This window comes from Meriones unguiculatus, chromosome 4 (assembly GCF_030254825.1).
Source record: "Meriones unguiculatus strain TT.TT164.6M chromosome 4, Bangor_MerUng_6.1, whole genome shotgun sequence".
In the NCBI taxonomy this organism is placed as follows: Eukaryota; Metazoa; Chordata; class Mammalia; order Rodentia; family Muridae; genus Meriones; species Meriones unguiculatus.
This window is the reverse complement of record NC_083352.1, coordinates 63,842,898-63,863,327: the sequence shown is the minus strand read 5'-3', so window position 1 is coordinate 63,863,327 and position 20,430 is coordinate 63,842,898. Positions and strand designations below refer to the sequence as shown.

The following is a 20,430-nucleotide window of genomic DNA, read 5'->3' as shown; positions in this document are numbered from 1 at the left end:
TGACCTGGGGTGCAGTGGGCTGCTCTCTTGCAGACCCTCTGTCCCAGGCACCCCAGGGGGTGCACCATCCCCATACCCCATGGGATATGGGGTTCCATGTGCGAGAGCATCTGGACCCAGACCGGAGGCGGTCATGCTGAGGGGTTCCGTGGGCCCGCCTGAGGCCTCGCCCGGGGAAAATGGGGTGCTAGCCTCCAGCTACGGATCCCACGAGTGTCCTTCCACTGCTCTGACCTCGAGCACTGTTGAAATAGACTTTTTATTGCATTTCTGCCGTTTTACAAAAATATGACAAAATAAATTAAAAACAAATAAATAACCGTCCGTCCTGTGTACTTTTCTGTACTGCGGGGGTCCTTTCGTGGCCCCCTTCCCGGTCGAAGGAACGGCAGGGACGAGGCGGGGCTAGTGGCGGGCTGCGGGCCAGCAGGCGGGCTGCGCGGGGCCGTCCGCGGGGCCGGGGGCACGGGGCGGGTGGTCGCCGCAGCCCCAGGGAGCGTCCCAGCGCCAGCAGCCGGCGGGCGGCGAGACGGGCCCTGCGGAGGGAGAGCGCGGTTCGCGGGGCCCCACGGCGCCTGCGGCCCTCGCGACTCGCGCCCCGGTTAAGGCCTGGGACCTGCGTCATCTGGCCGTGGCTCCGGCTCGGCGGCCGCGGACTCGTCCCCGGCGCTCCTGTGCGCGCGTGCGCCGCCCCCGGGGGCCCCGTTGGCCGCGGGCTCCCGCGCCGCGAAGGCGAACAGCTTCCCGGCCCTCGGCGGGGACGGGCCGCGCTCCGGCGCCTTGAGGAAGCGCAGGCTGAGGAAGGCGGGCAGGCGCGTGTCGGCGGGAGAGCGCGGCGGGGGCGCGCACCCGGCGGGCGCGGGCGGCCGGGCCTGCAGCGGGATGATCTGCTTCAAGCGCAGTACCGGGCCGGGCGGCAGCAGCACTCCGGGCCGTCGGGGCCGCTCGCCGCCCTTGGCCTTGGCCGCGCCGCGCTCCGCCGCGGGCTCGGGGCCCGGGACCTCCGCGCGCGCCTCCTCGCGGCCGCCCGCGTCGCGCTCCCGCCGCGCCTGCTGCTCCGCGTGCCGCTGCCGCTCCTCCTCCTCCCGGCGGCGCCGCTGCTGCTGCTGGAAGCGCTGCTGCGCCTGCCGCTCGTGCCGCTGCGGGGGAGACACCAGGCTGAGCGCCCACCGCCCGGCCGGAACCCCCGACCTGACCGCCCGGTGCCTGAGCAACGGACGGACAGACGCCAAAGTACCGCTGGGCCCGGGCTTGGCGAGCAGGGGATATGGGAGACGCTATAGACCTCCAGCTGGAGCTTTCTCAAAAGAGCTGACCCCACCACCACCGCCGCTTTCCCTTTCTTTGTGTGTTTTGAGACAGGTCTTCACTATGCAACTGGAATTCAGAAGCTTCCCCAGTGCTAGGCTCACAGGCATGAGTCACCATTCACAGCCCGGCAATATAAATTAACACTGTTTGGAGTTGAAGATCAGCGAGCAGGTAGAGGCCCAGCCTAGTGTTCCCTAGTGAGGGAATACACCGTGGCTCCATGAGTAGCCCAGACTCGTGGCTGCTGTTTGGCACACTTTCCCAGAGTCTTCCCTAGAAGGCGCCACTCCTTGGCCCTTCATGCAGTTTGCAGAACCATTTGGAGAGGCAGGCTGGCAAGCTGAACATTCTTGAGAGCTGGTGCCATCAAGAAGCTAGAGAGCCTCGCTGGGAGCACAAGCTGTGGTCACCCCTCAGTCCCCACAGGGTGTTGGCTTCAGGACCAACACAAATAGGGTACAGCAAAGGCTCTGGTCCCTTCTACAGTGGCACCCTGCTTTCAATATGCTCACAGCCTCCTGTGGGCTTTCAGTGTCCACACTTTCAGTGTCCTACATGGCGCTGTCTTGAGAGACGGCTCAGTGGTTAAGAGTGCTGGCTGCTGGGTTAAGACCCTGGTTTCATTGCCAGCACCCACATGAAAGCCCACAACCATCTATAACTTCATTTTGGGGGATCCGACGCCCTCTACTGGTCTTTGAGGACACTGAATGCACATATACATATGCAAGTAAAACAGAACCCAAAGTAAAATTAAATAAATCAAAACAAGGAAGCCTCTGATGAGTTGCTGGGAATACCACACAACACTGGCTCCGAGGAGGCGCTGTGCTCCACATCCGTGGTCCCAGCCCACTCAGAGGCAGGGTCGAGGGGCATCAGTCTCAAGCCTGGGCTACACAAGACCCACTAACAGCGTACATAAAAAATGAAAAGCAGCCAGGTGCAGTGGCAGATCTCTGTGCATTCAAGGCCAGCCTGGCCTACAGAATGAGTTCCAGGACAGCCAAAGCTACACAGAGAAACCCTGTCTTAAAAAAATAATAAATAAACACACACACACCCAAAAATAAAACCAAACAAGGTGTGGCAGTATATGCCTGTCCTCAGAAGGGTGAGGTGGGCATTCCAAAATTGAGGCTGTGGTGGGCTATGTAGAAGCATAGTGCCTTCTCCAAACACAGAAGGAAATGCAGCAGGCCTGAGGTCACTGGAGGCACATTTGGCTTTGTTTTGGGGGGAAGGAGGAGAAAGACACAGAGAGAGAGAGAAAGAAAGAGAGAGAGAGAGAGAACAGCATGTAGCCCAGGCCTTGAACTCCCTATGTAAGTGAGGAAGGCCTTGAACTCTCCTGATCTACCTGCGGCCACCTCCTTGGTGCTGGGATGATGGCAATGTACAAGCCACTGAGCTTTCTGAATACTTTCCATCCAAGTTGATGTGATCTTGGGTACAGAACCTATGGATGGGGGTCTGTGCTGCCCGCTGAGGGTTTTCTTAAGGCCTCAGCCTTGACGGTATTCCCTCCCAAAAACCATATCGTCCTCACCCCAGCCCCATACCTTGAAGGCTTCCCGCCGCTGGTACTCGAGTTTGGCCATCTCCTCAGCCACCCAGCCTGGGATGTCAGGAATGGCTGCGTGGATGAGGTACTTGACTAATAGAGCCAAATGCTGTGGGGGACACAGAGCGGGAGGCTGCAGGCTCAGAGATGCCTGGCCTCTCCATCCCTTTCAGGGTCTTCCCCCCAGGACTCCCACCCCCACCCCTGGGACCCTAGCCCCACCTCTAGCACCACCACAGACACGATGGCTGCCTCTGGGCTCAGCCAGGGGAACAGGCGCTGCAGCTGGCCACACTGGCCAATGAGGTAGCAGTTCACCACGATAGCCAGCACGCCCATCGCCTCCATGACCTTCTGCAAGGGAGGCAGGAGGCTCAGAGACAGGTCCAGCCAGGGACCACCATCCTCCACCATCCCCTCTGGGCCTCCATGGCCGGCCCACCTGCCACTGGCCAATGCTCTCCACGCGCTGACCGAAGGGCCGCTGCAGGCCGGTGCATAGCTTGAAGGCATCGCTTCGGATCTCAATCAGGTTGTTGACTAGGGCGCACAGGGCGGCCAGTGGGAAGGCAGATGAGAAGAGTACTACATAACCGAACTGCACGAACATCTCCTGGTAGTCCTGGAACGTGTCCTGCGGGTGGGGGCTCCCATCAGGCACTGTCCCCTCAATTCATCCCTCTAGGCCCAGACGCTCTCATTTTTCCAGCACAGCCTGACCAGCTTCCAGCTGGGACCCCACGCTCACCCAACCTCTCCATCACAGACTGTGGGCCTGCCCCCACCATCAAGTGCACTCTTGACCTGTGCCTTTTTTAGGGGGTGAGGGGTTTAATTTGCATGGCTTCCGGAGGTGCATGTGTGCAAGCAGGGTTCGAGCATGCGCGTGTGTGGGGGCCAGCAGTTAACTGCAGATATCCTTCCTTCCTCGAGCATTGTCCACCTTGTCTTTTTTGAATGGGGATTCACTGCACATGTGTGGACATCAGAATAAAACTTCTGGTAGTCTGTTCTCTCGTTCAGTGGGAGTCCAGGGGCTTAACTGAGGTCGTCAAACTCGGTAGCAAGTGCCTATATCCAACCTAGCCATCTCACTAGCCCTTTTTTTCTTTTTACTCATTTAAATTTTATTTTATTTTATTTATGCATGTGTGAATTCCTTTGTGTTTGTGGGAAGAGGAGAGCACGCAGAGGGTGGAAAAGGGTGTTGAATCCCTTGGAGTGGGAGTTACAGGCTTTTGTGAGTGTCCAGTGTGGATGTAGGGATCTGGCATCCAATATGGCCTGGTGAGCCAGCACTCCAAAGCTATTTATTCGTGTCTTTGTTTATTTTCGGTTTTTAGAGACAGGGTCTCTCTCTGTGTGTACTCCTGGCTAACTTAGAACTCACAGTAGACCAGTCCAAACTCAGCTCTGCCTGCCTCTGCCTCCTAAGTGCTGAGGTTAAAGGTGTGCACCACACTGCCCGGTTTCCTATTGATTTTGTAAGAGCAGAATTTTCTGTAGCCCAGGCTTGCCCAGAATTCACTATATAGCTGATATATAACTGATCCTTCTGCCTGCATATCCTAGTGCTGAGTAGGAGGACGGCAGGCTCCACCATGCACGCTGCTGGGGATGAAACCAGGATTTGTGCATGCTAGACACTGAGCTACACGCTCCGTACCCCTTTGATTCTCTGTTGAGTTTCCTGTGGACCAGGCTGGCCTCTAACTCCCAATCTTCCTGCCTCCAGGCAACAGGGTGGCGGTGGGCTCCGCCCCTCTCACCTCATACTTTTTCATGCAGCTCTCCAGCTCTGCCTGTGTGAGCTGCGGCGAATGCTCCTCCTCTGGCGGGTCAATCCAGGAAGACCTGTTCTGTCTCTTCTGTCTCCCAGTATCTTCGCCAGAGCCAGTGTCTGGGTCTCCATCAGGCCCCTGGTCGCCGCCCTCGGCGCCCGCCCGGCGGAGCAAGACAGTAGGGAGCTCTGAGCCGGGGCTGCCTGGGAGCCCCTCCGGCTCATCGTCTTCCTCGGCCAGCGTAAACACACCAGGCTCCAGCCCCTTCTCCACCATGGTGGGGCTCCCCTCCTCCAGGAGGCCGTCGGGGCCCGGGCCTGGCCTGCGCCGCCCTGCGCCCCGCTCGGCAAAGCTGACCTTCTTGAGGCGCAGCCCGGAGTCCAGGAGACCTCCTTCTTCGTCCCTGTCCTCGTTGTCATCGTCGTCGTCGTCGTCGTCGTCATCGTCGTCGTCGTCCTCCTCCTCCTCCTCCTCTTCCTTGGCACCCCGAGGACCTTCTGGGACCTCCCCGCCTTCCCCTGCTGGCCTCCGCTCCACAGCAGCCTCCTCCTCCTCCTCGGGCGCCCCGCAGCCTCCGCCCAGACACCTGCGGCTCCCCGCTCGGCCCTCATCAGCCTGGGTTTCCAGGTGCCGTTGGGGGTCCGAGCGCAAGGGGTTCAGCAGACCCAGCATTGCCCGGGCCAGCTCCCCGATGGCGCGCAGGCCCAGCTCCCCGCGGCCCAGCCTGTGGTAAAGGTGCGGCTGCAGCACCTCGCGCACATTCTGCAGCAGCTGCCGGGTGATGAGCAGAGTGGCCAGCATCTGCGGGCGGAAAGAGGCCGCGTGGGACGGCTGGGGCCAAGCATCGCAAACTTGCAGCCTGCATACGCACATGCCCTTTCCAGTGGCTGCTGCAGGCCCTCGACAGCCCTGGGTGTGAGGCCGCAGCTCAGCCCCAATGCAACTGCCACACACGATTGCGCAGACAAACTGCGGACGGGCCAGGATCCTCAGTGCACCTATCTCCACCCCGCGCAGGCATTACCTAGCGCCTCCGTGGCCTTCCTCAGCCTGCCCTGCAGCCCCCTTTGCGCATGCGCCCTATGCTCGCCGTGCCCCACCCGCAGCACAGCCACGCGGCCCACACCGTGGGGAGGCTCGCCACCTGCCCGTACTTTGGCCCGGGCCATGAGCAGGAGACCCCGGAGGGACAGGAGGAGCAGGCGGAACCGCAGGGCCGCGAGCGGGACCAGCACCGCCCGCAACTGCCGCTCGAGGCTCTGGGTCAGGGACAGGAGTAGCAGCAGCTGTGGAGGGACCGACGGGACAGGTGGACAGACAGATGGGAAAGGGGAACGACAGGCAGAGAGAGGACGCACAGACAGACGGACAAAAAGGAGAGAAGGATGGAGGAGGGGAGGGAGGGGCTGCAGCGCCCTGGACCCCTTACACGGGTCCACCCCCAGGGGCCAGGGTGCTGCCCCTGGGGAGGTGGACGGGCCCTCACCTCTTTCAGGCGGTCCATGTCTTTGAGGTAGAAGCCGATGTAGAACAGACTCAAGTACGAGTTGACAAACTGGAACTGGGAGGCAGGCAGCCTGGGTCATCCTGCGGCACGCCCGCCAGATCGCCTAGCCCCTCTCCCACCCTCCAAGCCTCATGTGCGGGTTCACTCACCAGGACGACTTTGATGATAAGGTGCCTCTCGTAGGCGCTCTCTAGCCGGTAATTCTCTAGGGGCCGAGGAGGCGAGTGAGGAACCACCCTGCCCCTACTGAGGGGTCCCCAAGACGATGGCGGCTGACCCCTCCAGCACATACCCATGTCGTTGAGCCACACAGCTAGCTTCTTGTAGCCCTCAGCGCTCACACTGACCAGCAGGGCCAGCATGACCTTGGGCAGGAAGCGGACCAGGCGTGGCAGCCCCTTCACGCTCAGGACCAGCTCCTAAGAGGGTGAGAACAAGGCGGAAGGGAAATTGGCCAGGTGGCTGGGCCTGGCGCCAGGGTCGAGGGGAGGGCGGGGTGTGGGGTCACCTGCAGCTGGAAGCAGCCGAGCATCAGTATAAAGACGCAGATGAGACAGGCCAGGCACAGTGGCAAGCTGACGAGCAGCTGGAAGAGCAATCGCTTCCAGGGCGGGTAGTAGAACTCCTCGGCTCGAGTTATGGGGCTGATACGCCGAATGCCCTGGTAGCCGGCAAAAAGGGCTGTGAAACCATGGTCACACCCACTTCCTGACCTGAGGAGCCGTTTCCCTCTGCCACACCTTTTCTCTCACCAGAGATATTCCTCCATCCTCCCTTCTCAATCCTCCAATCTAACTTCCTCCCTTCACATCCTAGCCTCCCTGGGCCCACTCACTTCTCTGATGTTGCCAACAAGGCGGAGAGATTCTCCCCACCACCACGCACAAGCGCCCTTCCCCACACAGCAGTCCTCTCCTTGACTGCCTTGTTGAATGCCAAGCCTCAGCCCCAGACTGACCCTGAACTGGGGTCGAGGCTCTTCCACAGCTTCCCCAGGTGAGTCTAGTGTCCCCCACTTGTAGGCCAGCTCTGCCCCCCTCCGTTTCCACTCCTCCAAGAACAGTGTTGACCAGATCACATTGAAGAGAGCGAAGACCACACAGGAAACATCCCGGCTCGTCTGCAGGTGACAGGGGAAAGCCAAGTCATTGACATAGCCACCTTAATGAGGAAGGCCTTCTAGGCCACCCCCAGTCCAGCCCAGTGCCTCCCAGTACCTGATCAGTTTCAGTGAATGTATACAGAACAGAGCCAAAGACAGCAGGGTAAACCATTGCAGATGTGTAGAAGCCCAGCCAGGCAAAGTACATGGCAATCTTCACTCCAAAGTACTCACAGATGTCATCTGCCAGGAGACAAGGGATTCTGGGTCACCTCCAAGTGTCTCCAGGACCCACAGCCCACCCCTCAGCCAAAGAGCCATACCTAAAGGCTGGTTTTCACACACGGCCTGAACCCAGGACTTCATGAGACGGTTCAGAATACGCTGCTCATGAACCGGAAACACCTGTTGTATGATGCCTCGGGCAGCCAGCTCTGGAACTGCAGGAGGGGCAGGGAGAGTGACCCCTGCCCCTGTACCATGGGACCACCCCAGGCAGCCAACTTAGCTGGAACCAAAGTCAGGTTTTTGCCTGCTCATACGGCCATAGAAGGCTAGGAATGTGCTCAGTTGGTAGAGTGGGGAGCCCGGGGTTCCATACCCAGAATGGCATAACCTGGGTGTGGTAGGTAGCCTACATGCTTGGGGGATGCATTTGAGAAGTGCAAGGATGGCCAGAAGTCTATGTAGCCCAGGCTGGTCTTGAACTAACAGATTGGGCTTGGAGGGGCACAGCCATGTCCCCACCATGCCCATCAAGTGTATTTTAGAATTTAACCCCGTTTCTGGGCCTGAATGTCTGACACAGACTGGTGTTGAAAAGTGAACTTGGGGGGCTGATTTTCCAGTGGGCGGCAACACCTAGCCATGGGCGCTGTCCGTGGTACTGGCAGCACCTTCTCAGGAACCCATGGAAAAGCCTCACTGTACCTGTATTGCCACACCCTATGGGTTCATTAGGTGCCCAACTCTTTCCTAGCCTCTGATTAGTTACTCTTTTTTTTAAATAAGATTTATTTATTATTTATACGACATTCTGCCTGCACAGCAGATCTTACTGTGGGTAGTTATGAGCCACCATGTGGTTGCTGGGAATTGAACTCAGGACCTTTGGAAGAACAGTGAGTGTTCTTAACCTCTGAGCCATCTCTCCAGCCCCCTGATTAGTTACTCTTAAAACCCTATCTTTTAACAGATGTGTCCAGCTCTCTGCAGATGTTTGGATAGTGGGTTCCCACTGCTCACTGATTGGCTGGTCCTCCAAAAAGCGCAAGTTGTGTAGAGCCTCCCCCTGCTTGGCCCGTAGGTTCTGTAACCAGAAGCGGATGATGCTCTGTCGCTCCTGCAGGGAGACGGGGAGACGGGCATGAGCTCAGCACAAAAGCAGCCTGCAGTGTCATGGGTGCATGGCGGTCACCTGCGAGGTGAAGAAACGCAGCTCGCTCTCCACGTTCTCATAGATGAAGTCCTCTTCACAGGAGAAGCTGCGGGTACCCCCACCGAACTCGGCCTTCACGGCCTTGCGCAGACCCAGCTCGTCCGCCCCCCGGAGTAGGCTGCAGGAGGGACAAGGCAGAGAGAATTCACCTTGGCACTTTGGCTCACCATCCCCAACTAAGCACGATGTGAGAGCCACATCTTGGGATACACGAATGGTGAACATAGTTGGCCCTCAGAGGGACAGGGCCAGAGGGAGGTGGCGCAGGAGACTCGCCTCTCATAGGTGGCAGTGACGAAGAAAGCATAGGCGCCCGTGTGACGGTGGTGGCGAACTTGCACAATCAGCTCAGGAATGCCCACACGGATGTGGTTCAGCAGCCACAGCAGTGTGTGGTCATCAGTGGTGTCTGCCGAGGGGCACAGGGACCAATGGGTCTCCCATGGAGAGGTGCCCACGAGGGCCCCCTCCACAGTTCAGCCTGGGTGGCAAAGGCTGATTCGTGCCCAGGGCAGGCAGGTATGGATACCTGGAAAGGTCATGAGCACATCACAGTCCTCAGTGGGCACCGTCTTCATCCAGGCCTTGTGAGACACCAGGTAGCGGCCAGCCTGCAGGAGCCTCTTCCCAAATAGTTTATCTATGGGCGGCACGGCAGGCTGGGCTGAGATCAGGCCTGGGGACTGACTGACCCTCAGCAGAGCTTTTGAGGGCTGGGCTCCCACAGCCTCGGCTTGGAGTGCCCTGCCTCAGTTTACTCTCCTACCTCCACGTCCCCTACACCAACCTTCCCCTTAGGTCCTGCCTTAGGAATCTTTACTCATGGCTGAGGCCCAGCTCCGCCTCCCACCACCATTGGTGCCCACATGTAGCCTTGAGTACTTCTTGGTATAATAGAGCAGCGCGGTCCTTAAAGCAGCCGAAAGAAAACAGTGCAGTCCTTATTCCCATTTCACAGGTCACCAAACCGAGGCCCACCCGCTCAAGGTCACCCAGCCAAGGTGGGATTTGAACTCCAAACCATCCATATCGCCCCGCTTCCCTGTGCTGGCAGTCTCCAGATGGGGAGGCTCACACCAGCCAGGCTCCCATTAGAGGGGCGTGTCCACCCCCAGCACCCGGGACCCCCATCGCGGAGGCACCGCCACAACCTCGCGCTCTACGCGGTGGCAGCGGCTGTCTCAGAGCCACAAGGAGCAAGCCCTGGGCCACATGCCAGGCTTGGGATGTGTGACCCCGATCGGCGTCCCCTGCATTCCCCCCCAGGCGCACCCCGCGCACCTGTCCGGGTGCCACCTTCCACTCACATACCCAGCACTCCAGACGCAGGCGCCGCAGGCTCGCCCTCGGGCGGGGGCCTCTTGCCCCGCTCACCCTCCAGGGTCGAGCCCCCGGCGCCCGAGGCCGCCTCGGCCATGGCGAGAACAGGGCAGGTCAGGGGCTGAGGGATGCCCGGGCGCCGGGGAACCTCTGACTCATGGAGACCGGAGTGGCACCACTGAGCGAGCGCCCAGGAGGAGGAGACAAAGGCCTCTTTCGCCCGCCCGCGCCGCACGCCGTCTCTGCACTTCAATCGCTTGTCGTCCCCGCCCGAGCCAAACCTCGATTCCATCCGGGGCGCGTCACTCTCAGTCCCTCCCGCCCTGGGCTCTGCTTCCCGTCCACGCCCGCCTTGTTTTCTGCGCTTCCTTATCGCTTGCTCTCTTGGCTCTCTGGTGCTAGTGTCCTCCCGCAGTGAGAAGGAGCCTCGTCCACTCTCCTTCGGTCTCTGTTCATGCGGGGTCGAATCTGAGCTGGGTGGGAGAGGGAGGACGTGACCGGGAATGCGAGACAATGCTTTAACTACGCCAACAGGGGTTCTAGTAATGACAGCGAATCCTGCCTGCCCCCACCCCAGGGCCTTTTCACTTACAGTTCAGTTGCCTAAAACGTGCTTCCCACCCTCCGCACCCATGCAACCCTCATTACTTTTGCAGTATCGCCTTCGTAAAGGGCTAAGGATGCAGGTGCCAAGTCTGCCGATCTGAGGCCTTCCGGGATTCACCCACAGGGTGGAGCGATAGTCACCGACCTCACAAGTGCAGCCCACCACGCAGAAAAGTGTGATGGGACAGCACGACCCCGGGGCGCAGACCCCGCCAAGCACGCGCAGCCGGGTGTTGTGACCCGGCCCGGGGCTCCAGCCCTGCACTGAGGAGGCTGAAAGATCCGGCTTTCAAAGCAACCCTCAGCTACACAGCAAGCTCATGACTACTCTGGGCCAATCGAGACCCCCTGTCAAGAAAGGGTGGACACAGAGGGCCCCGTGGTTGCTGGTACTTGGAACTCCTCCCAAGGACAAGGGTGCGGTTCCCTAACCCACTCCTGCCTGTTACTTAAGCTCCTGAGCTCCTGGGGATGCCATAATCTCTTCCGGCCTCTAAATACACTTGATAGAGAGCACATGCACCGTAAATAAAAAATGGATCTCAAAAATAAGCCCAGAGTAGATTTATACAATGGAGACTACTCCGCAATTAAAAACAAGGAAATCATAAAAGGGAAATAAATGGTGGGAACAGAAAAGATCATCCTGAATGAGGTATCCCAGAAGCAGAAAAACACACATGGTATATACTCACTTATAAGTGGTTATTAGACATATAATATAGGATAATTATACTAAAATCTGTATAGGTAAAGAAGCTAAGCAAGGAGGACCCTGGGTAACATGGTCAATCCTCACTCAGAAAGGCAAACGGGATAGACATCAGAAGAAGGTGAAAACAAGGAGCAAGACAGGAGCCTACCACAGAGGGCCTCTGAAAGACTCTACCCAGCAGGGTATTAAAGTGGATACTGAGACTCATAGCCAAACTTTGGGCAGAGTGCAGGGAATCTTGTGAAAGAAGGAGAAAGAAAGACCTGGAAGTGTCTGGAGAACAACAAAACCAAAACATCGGAGCCCAGGGGTCTTTTCTGAGACTGATACCCCAACCAAGGACCATTCATGGAGATAACCTAGAACCCCTGCACAGAGGTAGCCTGTGGCAGCTCAGTATCCAAATGGGCTCCCAAGTAAAGGGAACAGGGGCTGTCTCTGACATGAACTGACTGGCCTGCTCTTTGATCACCTCCCCCTGAGGGAGAGCAGCCTTACCAGGCCTCAGAGGAAGACTATAAAAGACAGTCCTGATGAGACCTGATAGGCTAGGGTCAATGGAAGGGGAAGAGGTCCTCCACTATCAGTGGACTGGAGAAGGGGCATGGGAGGAGATGAGGAAGGGCTGGATTGGGATGGGACAAGGGTGGGGCTACAGCTGGGATACAAAGAAATAAGTATAATAAATTATAAGCTCTTGGATTAAAGGTGTGTGCTAGGGCTGGGTGAACCACACTATAATCATCTGTTTACAATAAAAAAGTTCTTGAATTTAAAAAAAATAAATAAGCCCAGAGAATTAAATATGCCCTTCAGAAAAGCAGATGGTTCGTAGGTTCTAACTTCTACGTGGGACAGTAATGAAACGCTGCTTGCCTGAAACCCGCAGTACAGGGTAACCCTGGGTGGAGAGGGACTGCCCCCCCCACACACACACACACAGTCTAGCCCGCTGGACTAGCCTCTACTGCAGAGCTGAGCTTAAAACATTTGTTTGTTCATGGGGACATGAGTGCTTTGGCAAGAGTATGGAGGTCAGAGGACACACATTATGAGAAAAGCGATTCTCGCCTTCCCCGACACGGGTCAGAGGCACTGAACTCAGCTGTAAGGCTTGGTAGCAAGCGCTGCAACCCACAGCCCAGGTCTCCCAACTTTTCACAGTCCTGAATGGCCCACGCAGAAGGGCTGTGAGCCGAGGCTGCGCAGAGGCCCAGGATGCAACGGGCCCTGGCTGTAAACTTGTTAAGATGGAAGCACGGGAGATGGACAATGTCACGTTCCTGTTCCACAGACTGAAAGTAGGGCAGATGGGGACCTAAGGGGTTTGCGACTCCGCCCTGCCCGGCAGCTTGTTCTCAAAAGCACCCGCCCGCGCAGGTCCAGAACCGGAGAACTGGCTGTGCAAAGGCCCTCGCGAAGCCACGCCCGCCCGGTACCTGGAATTCGAACCTCCGCCCTCACCCCTAACCCGAGGCCCCTGGGCGCCTCTCGGGGAGCCTCCAGCACAAATCGGACCCGCGGCCGACCGGGACCTCCGAGAGAGCGGAAAGTCAAGGCTGGAGAGTGAGCTGGGCTGGAGCCGCCAGGACTTCTGGGAGGAGGAGCTAGGCCTGGGGATAGCGCCTGGCTAAAGATTCTTGCCCAGGAGCTGCGGCTGACAAAGCTGGGGCAAGGGCCAGAGGAGAGACCCAAGAAGGGCCAGGAAGAAACTTCCCAGAAGTTTGGACCAGGTTTTCCTGGTCTAGGGCGTGGCTTCCTCCGGAACTCATCCCCTGCAGTCAATAAGATGCTTGAACTTCCGGTTTCTACAGTGAGCATCTCCTTTTCTTAATAGCTCTCTCTCTCTCTCTCTCTCTCTCTCTCTCTCTCGTCTGTCTGTCTGTCTGTCTCTCTGTCTCTTTCTCCGTCGCACCTGTGGCGGTCGGAGAACAACTTGCACAAGAGCTGGGACTCCTTCACTCAGTGGGTAGCGGGGATTGAACTAAGGGTGTCAGCTTTGGCGGCGAGCGCCTTTACCGAAAGGGACGTGAGCGCTAGGACGCACGTAGCTTCTTGGCTTGTTCCAAGCTACGGAATGGACACAAAGAAAGACGAGAGTCGAGCTTCCGCTGTGACAGACCCACATTCTCTTCCTCCACTGTTGTCTCGGACACCTGCGGCGCTAGGAACCGAAAACTTCGGCCTCGTCTCCGCGGGGAAGCTCTCGTGCTGCACACGGCCGCACGCTCCGCACTTCCTCTCTCTGGGATCAGCCAATAGAAACTGAAGTGCCTGGCGGCCGGGACTGTCTGTAGACGTGGAGCCCACTGCCAGTCACCCTTGGGAAGGCGGGACTTCCTTCAAGAACTGGAAGCCTGACCAGAAGGCTGGGCTACGCGGCCCGGTCTGAGCGCCTGGGCGACCCTGGCGGCGCTGGCACCCGGCGGCTGGGTGTGGAGGGCTGCTGTCAGGCGCGGGTCACTGCTGTAAACCCCAGAACCGCCCAGAGTTGCCGTGCCCTCCAGGCCCAACATGCCCATCTCCTGGCCTCGGCTCGCACATCTCCGGCACGTCCTCGGTCGTCCTTCACTGCGGGGCTCGGCGTCCTGGACGCGCTTACTCAGTTTCTCTCCGCTCGCCAGGCTATGTGCACGCCAGGGCAGCGGTGCAGGGTCCTTGGCCCCCGGGGGCACCATCTTTGCGCTCAGCTCTGGCCAGGGCCGCTGTGCCATCGCCGTGATCCGCACCAGCGGCCCGGCCAGCGGGCTCGCGCTCCGCAGCCTCACGGCGGCCCAGGAGCCACCTCCAGCCCGCAGCGCCTGCCTGCGCCTCCTCCGCCACCCGCGATCCGGGGAGCCACTGGACCGCGCGCTCGTCCTGTGGTTCCCAGGTGAGGGACCCGATCCAGGGTTCAGCAGCGCCCGTGTCCCGGTCTCAGGCCCTTCCGGGAGTCAGCCCGGGCCATGCCCATCGCTTGACTCTGCCCTTTGCCATACAAGGCCCCCAGAGTTTCACCGGTGAGGACTGCGTGGAGTTGCACGTCCACGGAGGTTCTGCGGTAGTCAGCGGAGTTCTGCAGGCGTTGGGTGAGGCTCTGTTGGGTGACACTGTTCCTGGAAACACAGAAAGGTCTTGGGTGGAGGCTGCAAAACAAATTGTCATTTGGGAGAAGAAATTTGTCATGTTAACGAGGGCCATCTACATGGCTCAGCCACTAAAAGGCGATTTTTACCAAGTTGAGCCTGAATTCTAATTCTGGGACCCGCGTGCTGAGAGGAGAGAACTGATTTCTGCGAGCTGTCCTCTGCTGTGTCACACACACCACACCATATGCCATACACAGACTGCAGCATGGGGAGGGCTGAATTCCATAGTGCAGGACAGCTCAGGCGTAATTCAGTGTGTTTGGCGCTGGTTGTTCGAGGAAGGGCTAGGTCCTATGCAGGGGTTTGATGAGTAGCCCATAGTACCAGCTTATAACAAGACTGTCTGTGATTCCTGGGTGATAGGGACAGCGAGGGTCTTGCCTTTCCAGGAAGAAATGTGTGACCTTTGCTTAATGTGTGTCCATCCAAGGGGTTTGCCACAGGAAGCCCCTGATGGCTAGCAGTCTGTCGGTCTGGGCCTGTGTGTGTAATCAGCATTTATTGGGGGTTGGGGGGGGGGCTTCAGCAGGTGGCCTTAGTGGCAACTGGCCTGGGTTCCAACAGAGATATCTACTTTCCCTAGACAGGTACCCATGTCAGACCCAGTAACTGACCATCAGAATCCAGCTCAGAGAACCAGTGGTCTTCCTGGGGTTCCTTACAGGAGCAGGGGAACCCAAGGCAGTGTGTCACCTCAGAACCCACCAGGGGTTTGGTTTGTTGCTCAACTGGCTGCTGCCTGCCACTGGATGGCGATCAAGGCTCTTGGGCCTTGTGGTGCTTTCCTTCAGGTAGTGTGCCAGGACTGCGGCCGGCTGAAGCTGGGGAGTTCACCAGAAGAGCATTTGCACACGGAAAGCTGAGCCTGGCTGAGGTGGAGGGACTGGCAGATCTGATCCACGCAGAAACTGAGGCCCAGCGGCGCCAGGCCCTGAGGCAGCTGGATGGGGAACTGGGCCAACTGTGTCAAGGCTGGGTGAAGACCCTTAATAAGGCAAGACCTGACTGCTCACTCATCCGTGTGTTCTTTAGAGAATACTGGTGGAGGGGGAACCGAGGAGATCCTGGACCTCATCTTCCAGGACTTCTGTGTGGGCAAGTGAGGTCCAGAGCCTGGGACTCGGCCTCAGAAGGTCTTGATTCAAGATGGCAGAGGCAGCAGAGGGCAGGAGAGATCACTGGGGTCCTGTTCCCTCCACAGTGAGGAGAGACTGGTCAGGGATCCAAGGACTGCCACTTCCCACCCCCAACTTCATGTTAGGATTAAGGCCTACCTCACCATACCAACTGTTTGTATGTAGTGCTAGAGATAAAAACCAATGAGTGTTAAGTGCTGAGCCACGGCCCCTGCTCCTTACTGGGAAATTCTAAACAAGGGCTCCACAGCCCTGAACCACATTCCCCAGTCCCTCACTGGGGTATTCTTTAGGCCTGTGAAATGCCAGTCGGTCGCTTAGGTCAAGCTGGAGCTGGGGCTTAAGACCACGAGTTCCCAGGAACACCCATGACATCAACCCTCTCCTCCCCAGGCACTGGCCCATGTGGAGGCTTATATTGACTTCGGAGAGGATGACAATTTGGAGGAGGGTGTGTTGGAACAGGGTATGTCTGGCCTTGGGGATCGGGCATCTCAGCCCCCTGAGACCTTTCTGATTGCTTCCCTTCTCCATGCCTTCTCCCTGTCACAGCTGACAGAGATGTCCGAGCCCTGGAGGCAGCACTCCGCTCCCACCTGTGGGATGCCAGACGTGGGCAGAGGCTCCGGTCAGGGGTACACGTCGTGGTCACTGGCCCCCCCAATGCGGGCAAGAGCAGTTTGGTGAATCTTCTCAGTATGTGGGATTTGGGCATGCATAAGGCCTGGCTCCTGGGCAGGGGTGCAGCCTGAAAGTGGGGGCTCTTATCTCCACCCTACTGTCCACACTCTCCCTACCCTTCAGGCCGGAAACCTGTGTCCATCGTGTCCCCAGAGCCGGGGACTACCCGTGATGTTCTGGAGACCCCCGTGGACCTGGCTGGCTTCCCTGCGTTGCTGAGCGACACCGCTGGGCTCCGGGAAGGCGTGGGCGCAGCTGAACAGGAAGGTGTGCGCAGGGCGCGCCAGAGGTGAGCTCAGGGCTGGCGCCAGGGACTGGTGGCCTTTTCTCCCCCTTGAGTCTATTTCATTATTCCTGAAACAAAAGGTTTTGGGCTCCCTCAAAGTTGAGGGTGGGGGCCTTTGGAATTTGATTGAGATACAAACGTGGCCTTTGTCCCTTGCTCGCCTTCCTGAGCCTTGCTTTGCCATTCCCCATCAGGCCACGCCCCTCTGCTTTCTCCTGTGCACTGCTTCGCTCATCACTTCACCTAAAACCCTGGCCAGGCTTCACCTAAAACCCTGGCCAGGCTTCTTGCTCCTCAGCACTCTTCCCTTTGTCATGCCCCCAAAGTTTCAGCCAGGCCCTACCACCTGAGCCGAGCCCCTTCCCTCCAACAAAGTCTCACCTGCGCTTGCTCTGCCCCACCTCATCCTTCCAAATCCAGCCCATGCTCTCACAGACCAGGCCAGGTCGCTGGCCCACCTGCCCCTGCTCTGGCTTTTGCTCTGGGCCATGCCCTGCAGTGTCTGTCACCCCCTCAGCTGAGTCTCCTCTGCTACTCTGCTCAGCACCCACAGTGCCTTCCCAGGCCACCGTGGCTAGGACCTGCTCCATGGCTTCCTTCCTCCCCAGGCTGGAGCAGGCTGACATCATACTGGGGGTACTGGATGCCTCCGACCTGGCCTCCCCCTCCAGCTGCAGCTTTCTGAACACTGTGGTGGCCCCGCTGGTGACTCGAAGCCCCGACAGCAGCAGGCAGCGCCTCCTGCTGCTGCTCAACAAATCGGACCTGCTGTCCACTAATGCCTCACCCATGGACACCACCCTACCTCCACACGTGCTGTTGTCCTGCCGCACTGGAGCCGGCCTAGACAGCCTCCTGCAGGCCCTCAAGACGGAGCTGGCTATGGTGTGAGTCCCCCTCAGCCGCTTCAGCCTCCCCAACCCAAGTTCATTTGTAGGCAGCTGCTAGCTTTGGACTCAGGCCTGTCCCTCAACCTCAGTTTCTCTCTCTGCAAAAGTAGTTCAGTAGGGGCCCCTGCTTAAAAGGTGGCTGCTCAGGCTGAGTGAGACAACAGGTCTTGTCTCTTGCAGGTGTGGGGACCCATTCACAGGAGCTCCAGTGCTGACCCGGGCTAGGCACCAGCACCACCTTCAGGGCTGCCTGGATGCCCTGGGACATTTCCAGCTTGACACAGACCTGGCTCTGGCAGCTGAGGCCCTGCGCCAAGCTCGGAGACACCTGAGCCACCTCACTGGTGGAGGGGGAACCGAGGAGATCCTGGACCTCATCTTCCAGGACTTCTGTGTGGGCAAGTGAGGTCCAGAGCCTGGGACTCGGCCTCAGAAGGTCTTGATTCAAGATGGCAGAGGCAGCAGAGGGCAGGAGAGATCACTGGGGTCCTGTTCCCTCCACAGTGAGGAGAGACTGGTCAGGGATCCAAGGACTGCCACTTCCCACCCCCAACCTCATGTTAGGATTAAGGCCTACCTCACCATACCAACTGTTTGTATGTAGTGCTAGAGATAAAAACCAATGAGTGTTAAGTGCTGAGCCACGGCCCCTGCTCCTTACTGGGAAATTCTAAACAAGGGCTCCACAGCCCTGAACCACATTCCCCAGTCCCTCACTGGGGTATTCTAGGCAAGGGGCTCCATCTCTGAGCCACATCCTTGGCTTCATAAAGGTTTCATTGGTGGTGGTGGGTTTTGTTTTGGTTGGTTGGTTTGGTTTTTTGAGACAAGGCTTCTCAGTGTAGCCTTGGCTGTCCTGAAACTCACTCTGTAGACCTGGCTGGCCTCAAACTCAGACATCCACCTGCATCTGTCTCCTGAGTGCTGGACTAAAGATGTGCACCACCACGCCAGGATCATACAGGATCATAGCTGTATTTTTAAATTCCAAAGGAGTATGAAGAGTTCGGGTAATCCAGAAATGTTTGTTTACAAGGATCTGTCAGCCTTACCTTCCAGAACTTTGCCTAAGTGTTTCTGTCTGTGGCATCATAAAGTGTGTGTGTGGTGTGTGTGTGTGTTTCACTTCTGTAGCAGCATGTATTATCTGTAATAAGTTCTGCTGTGACATTTTATCTGAGTATCTAATGTGTTCTCATCATGTCTTTACCCATATCTCGCCCTGTCTCCACTCCCAATCCTGCTCATTTTCTCCTAAACTCAAATTGTCCAGTCAGTAGCTACACCATTAAAGAAAATGTCCTACACACACACACCAGGGCTTTTGTTGCCTGAAGAGGCTGATGTGACCAGTGCTGTTGTCATGCCTCTGCCATCCTTGGGGGTCACAACACACATAAGGGGTCAGGACAACTTGCAGGGCAGTTCTACATTGGCAGTGTGAGTTTTTAAGGATTGAACTTGGGCTATCAGGCTTGACAGCAAGAGTCTTCATTATTTTTTATTATATGTATGTGTGGTGAGGGAGGGTGTGTGAGAGCAGACAGACAGACAGACAGGCAATCTCCTGGAGCTGGGGTTACAGGAAGTTGGGAGCTCCTGAGTGCTGGGAACCAAACTCAAGTCCTGTTGAGCAGCCAGTGTTTTTATCTGCAGAGCCATCTTTCTCCAGGCCCTTACCAAATATTTCTATTTTATTTATATTTTTTTAGATTTTGCGATAGGATCTTACTTTGTAGGTGATGCAGGCCCTGCATTCCAGTTTCACAGATAAGAAGACTCAGGAAAAGCGAGCTCTCTTAATGACCTCTGGCTTTGGGTTTGAGCAGTCAGTTGCAGCCCACCTTGAACTTTGTCAAGGACCTTCTGTCACCCCCAGTGTTGTAGGGTACAGGGACAGCACTTGGGTCTTGTCCTGACAGTAAAGCATGGGACTTGAGGGTACAGACCCTGCAGAGACTTCTGTGCTATCCTCTGGAGGGGAACGCCACTAGAGGCAGGATGCTCAGGAGGCGGCATTAGACGCTGGGACAGCTGGTGTAGTCGCAACTGGCCAGCAGAGGGCGGGCGTCCCCTAGCAAAGTCCTGCTTGACCAGCTGTCTGCACGTCTTTCACCCCATCTAGGCTGGGTTATAAAGCAAGATCCTGTCCTGAGGAAAAAGGGGAAGGGTCCTGAGCTCCCAGGAGGACCTGCGACGCCTCGAGCTGGGCGGGGCCGGAGCTCTGGGCAACTCGCCCGCTGCAGGCCGCCTACCTCTCGGGCCTGGCACACAGCTGCATGCAGGCCTTGGCCTCAGTCCCTTTTTCCAAGAAGGGTGAGGAGTTTGTGGGAAGCGGCAGGGGGTTATTTATAGAGGACGCAGGAAATCCCCAAAGAGTCAGGGCCTCACCCAGCGGAGGCGACCAGGCACTGGGCCCCTTTCCGCCCAGGAGCACTGCCTGGGGCCTGGGAGCCTGGATGAGGCTGGGGGACCAAGGGAATCCAGGAAAGGTGCCTGGATGAGTCTGGGCAGACAAAGCTGAGCCAAGCCCCTGCCTCGTGGTGTTTGTGGGTATGAGTGGTGTTCAAGCCTGCACGGGGATCCCAGCAGACATACAGGCTGGCTGGAGGAGGACACAGATCAGGTCTCGGCGCTGCTGGCGAGCGTTCTGTATGCTCCTGTCTACCCACAGGGTTACAAGTGCGATGCTACACCCAATTTTCTGTGGGTGCTGGGACTAAGGCTCAGCTAGTTCCTCCTGCTTAGACAGCGAGTACTCTCACCCACGGGGGGAGTCATCGCCCTGGCATGGTTCTAAATGTGTTTTACAAATCTTGGTTCCATATAGCTTCTCAAGCAAGGGAAGGTAAAGCCAGGTCTGTTAGTGCACCTGTGAACCCAGCATCATGGAGACTGAGGCAGTAGGAGCGCTGGAAAAGGTCAGCCTCACAGAGGCACCTACGGGCTAGCTGGGCATGGTAGA

At 57.7% G+C, this 20,430-nt stretch overlaps 2 protein-coding genes across 7 annotated transcripts; one reads left to right on the top strand and one right to left on the bottom strand.

Annotated features, from left to right (window-relative positions):
• Positions 1-240: 240 nt before the first annotated feature.
• Ano8 (anoctamin 8) lies at positions 241-13,503 on the bottom strand. Of its 4 annotated transcripts, XM_060382032.1 has the most exons (20): positions 13,364-13,503; positions 10,015-10,496; positions 9,233-9,343; positions 8,980-9,112; positions 8,683-8,821; positions 8,511-8,607; positions 7,589-7,705; positions 7,381-7,508; positions 7,122-7,283; positions 6,672-6,824; positions 6,456-6,582; positions 6,313-6,368; positions 6,143-6,217; positions 5,811-5,942; positions 4,645-5,457; positions 3,318-3,509; positions 3,098-3,229; positions 2,874-2,984; positions 617-1,139; positions 241-536 (listed from the first exon to the last, which is right to left on the bottom strand). In XM_060382032.1, exons 2-20 carry the CDS (start codon positions 10,313-10,315, stop codon positions 406-408), a joined length of 3,633 nt encoding a protein of 1,210 aa, XP_060238015.1. In that variant the 5' UTR covers positions 10,316-10,496; positions 13,364-13,503; the 3' UTR covers positions 241-405. The 4 variants fall into 4 exon arrangements, with proteins under 4 accessions (XP_060238015.1, XP_060238016.1, XP_060238017.1 ...); XM_060382033.1 differs by lacking the exon at positions 5,811-5,942; XM_060382034.1 differs by lacking the exon at positions 13,364-13,503 and having other exon boundaries at positions 9,985-10,120.
• Gtpbp3 (GTP binding protein 3, mitochondrial) lies at positions 13,500-18,776 on the top strand. Of its 3 annotated transcripts, none has more exons than XM_021627586.2 (8): positions 13,500-14,216; positions 14,326-14,412; positions 15,264-15,466; positions 16,002-16,059; positions 16,161-16,304; positions 16,413-16,578; positions 17,184-17,462; positions 17,646-18,776. In XM_021627586.2, exons 1-8 carry the CDS (start codon positions 13,859-13,861, stop codon positions 17,869-17,871), a joined length of 1,521 nt encoding a protein of 506 aa, XP_021483261.1. In that variant the 5' UTR covers positions 13,500-13,858; the 3' UTR covers positions 17,872-18,776. The 3 variants fall into 3 exon arrangements, with proteins under 3 accessions (XP_021483261.1, XP_021483260.1, XP_021483262.1); XM_021627585.2 differs by having other exon boundaries at positions 16,002-16,074; XM_021627587.2 differs by lacking the exon at positions 14,326-14,412 and having other exon boundaries at positions 16,002-16,074.
• The last annotated feature ends 1,654 nt before the right edge of the window (positions 18,777-20,430 follow it).

Bases quoted from the DNA above. Each gene is read 5' to 3' on its own strand.
- Ano8 (XM_060382032.1), bottom strand. From the start codon at position 10,315: ATGGAATCGAGGTTTGGCTCGGGCGGGGACGACAAGCGATTGAAGTGC. The intron at 3,230-3,317 runs GTGGGCCGGCCA...CCTCCCTTGCAG, and splicing joins AGAGCATTGGCCAGTGGCAG to AAGGTCATGGAGGCGATGGG. The intron at 1,140-2,873 runs GTATGGGGCTGG...TCTCCCCCGCAG, and splicing joins AGCGGCGGGAAGCCTTCAAG to CGGCACGAGCGGCAGGCGCA.
- Gtpbp3 (XM_021627585.2), top strand. From the start codon at position 13,859: ATGCCCATCTCCTGGCCTCGGCTCGCACATCTCCGGCACGTCCTCGGT. The intron at 14,413-15,263 runs GTGAGGCTCTGT...GCTTTCCTTCAG, and splicing joins CGGAGTTCTGCAGGCGTTGG to GTAGTGTGCCAGGACTGCGG. The intron at 16,305-16,412 runs GTATGTGGGATT...CCTACCCTTCAG, and splicing joins CAGTTTGGTGAATCTTCTCA to GCCGGAAACCTGTGTCCATC.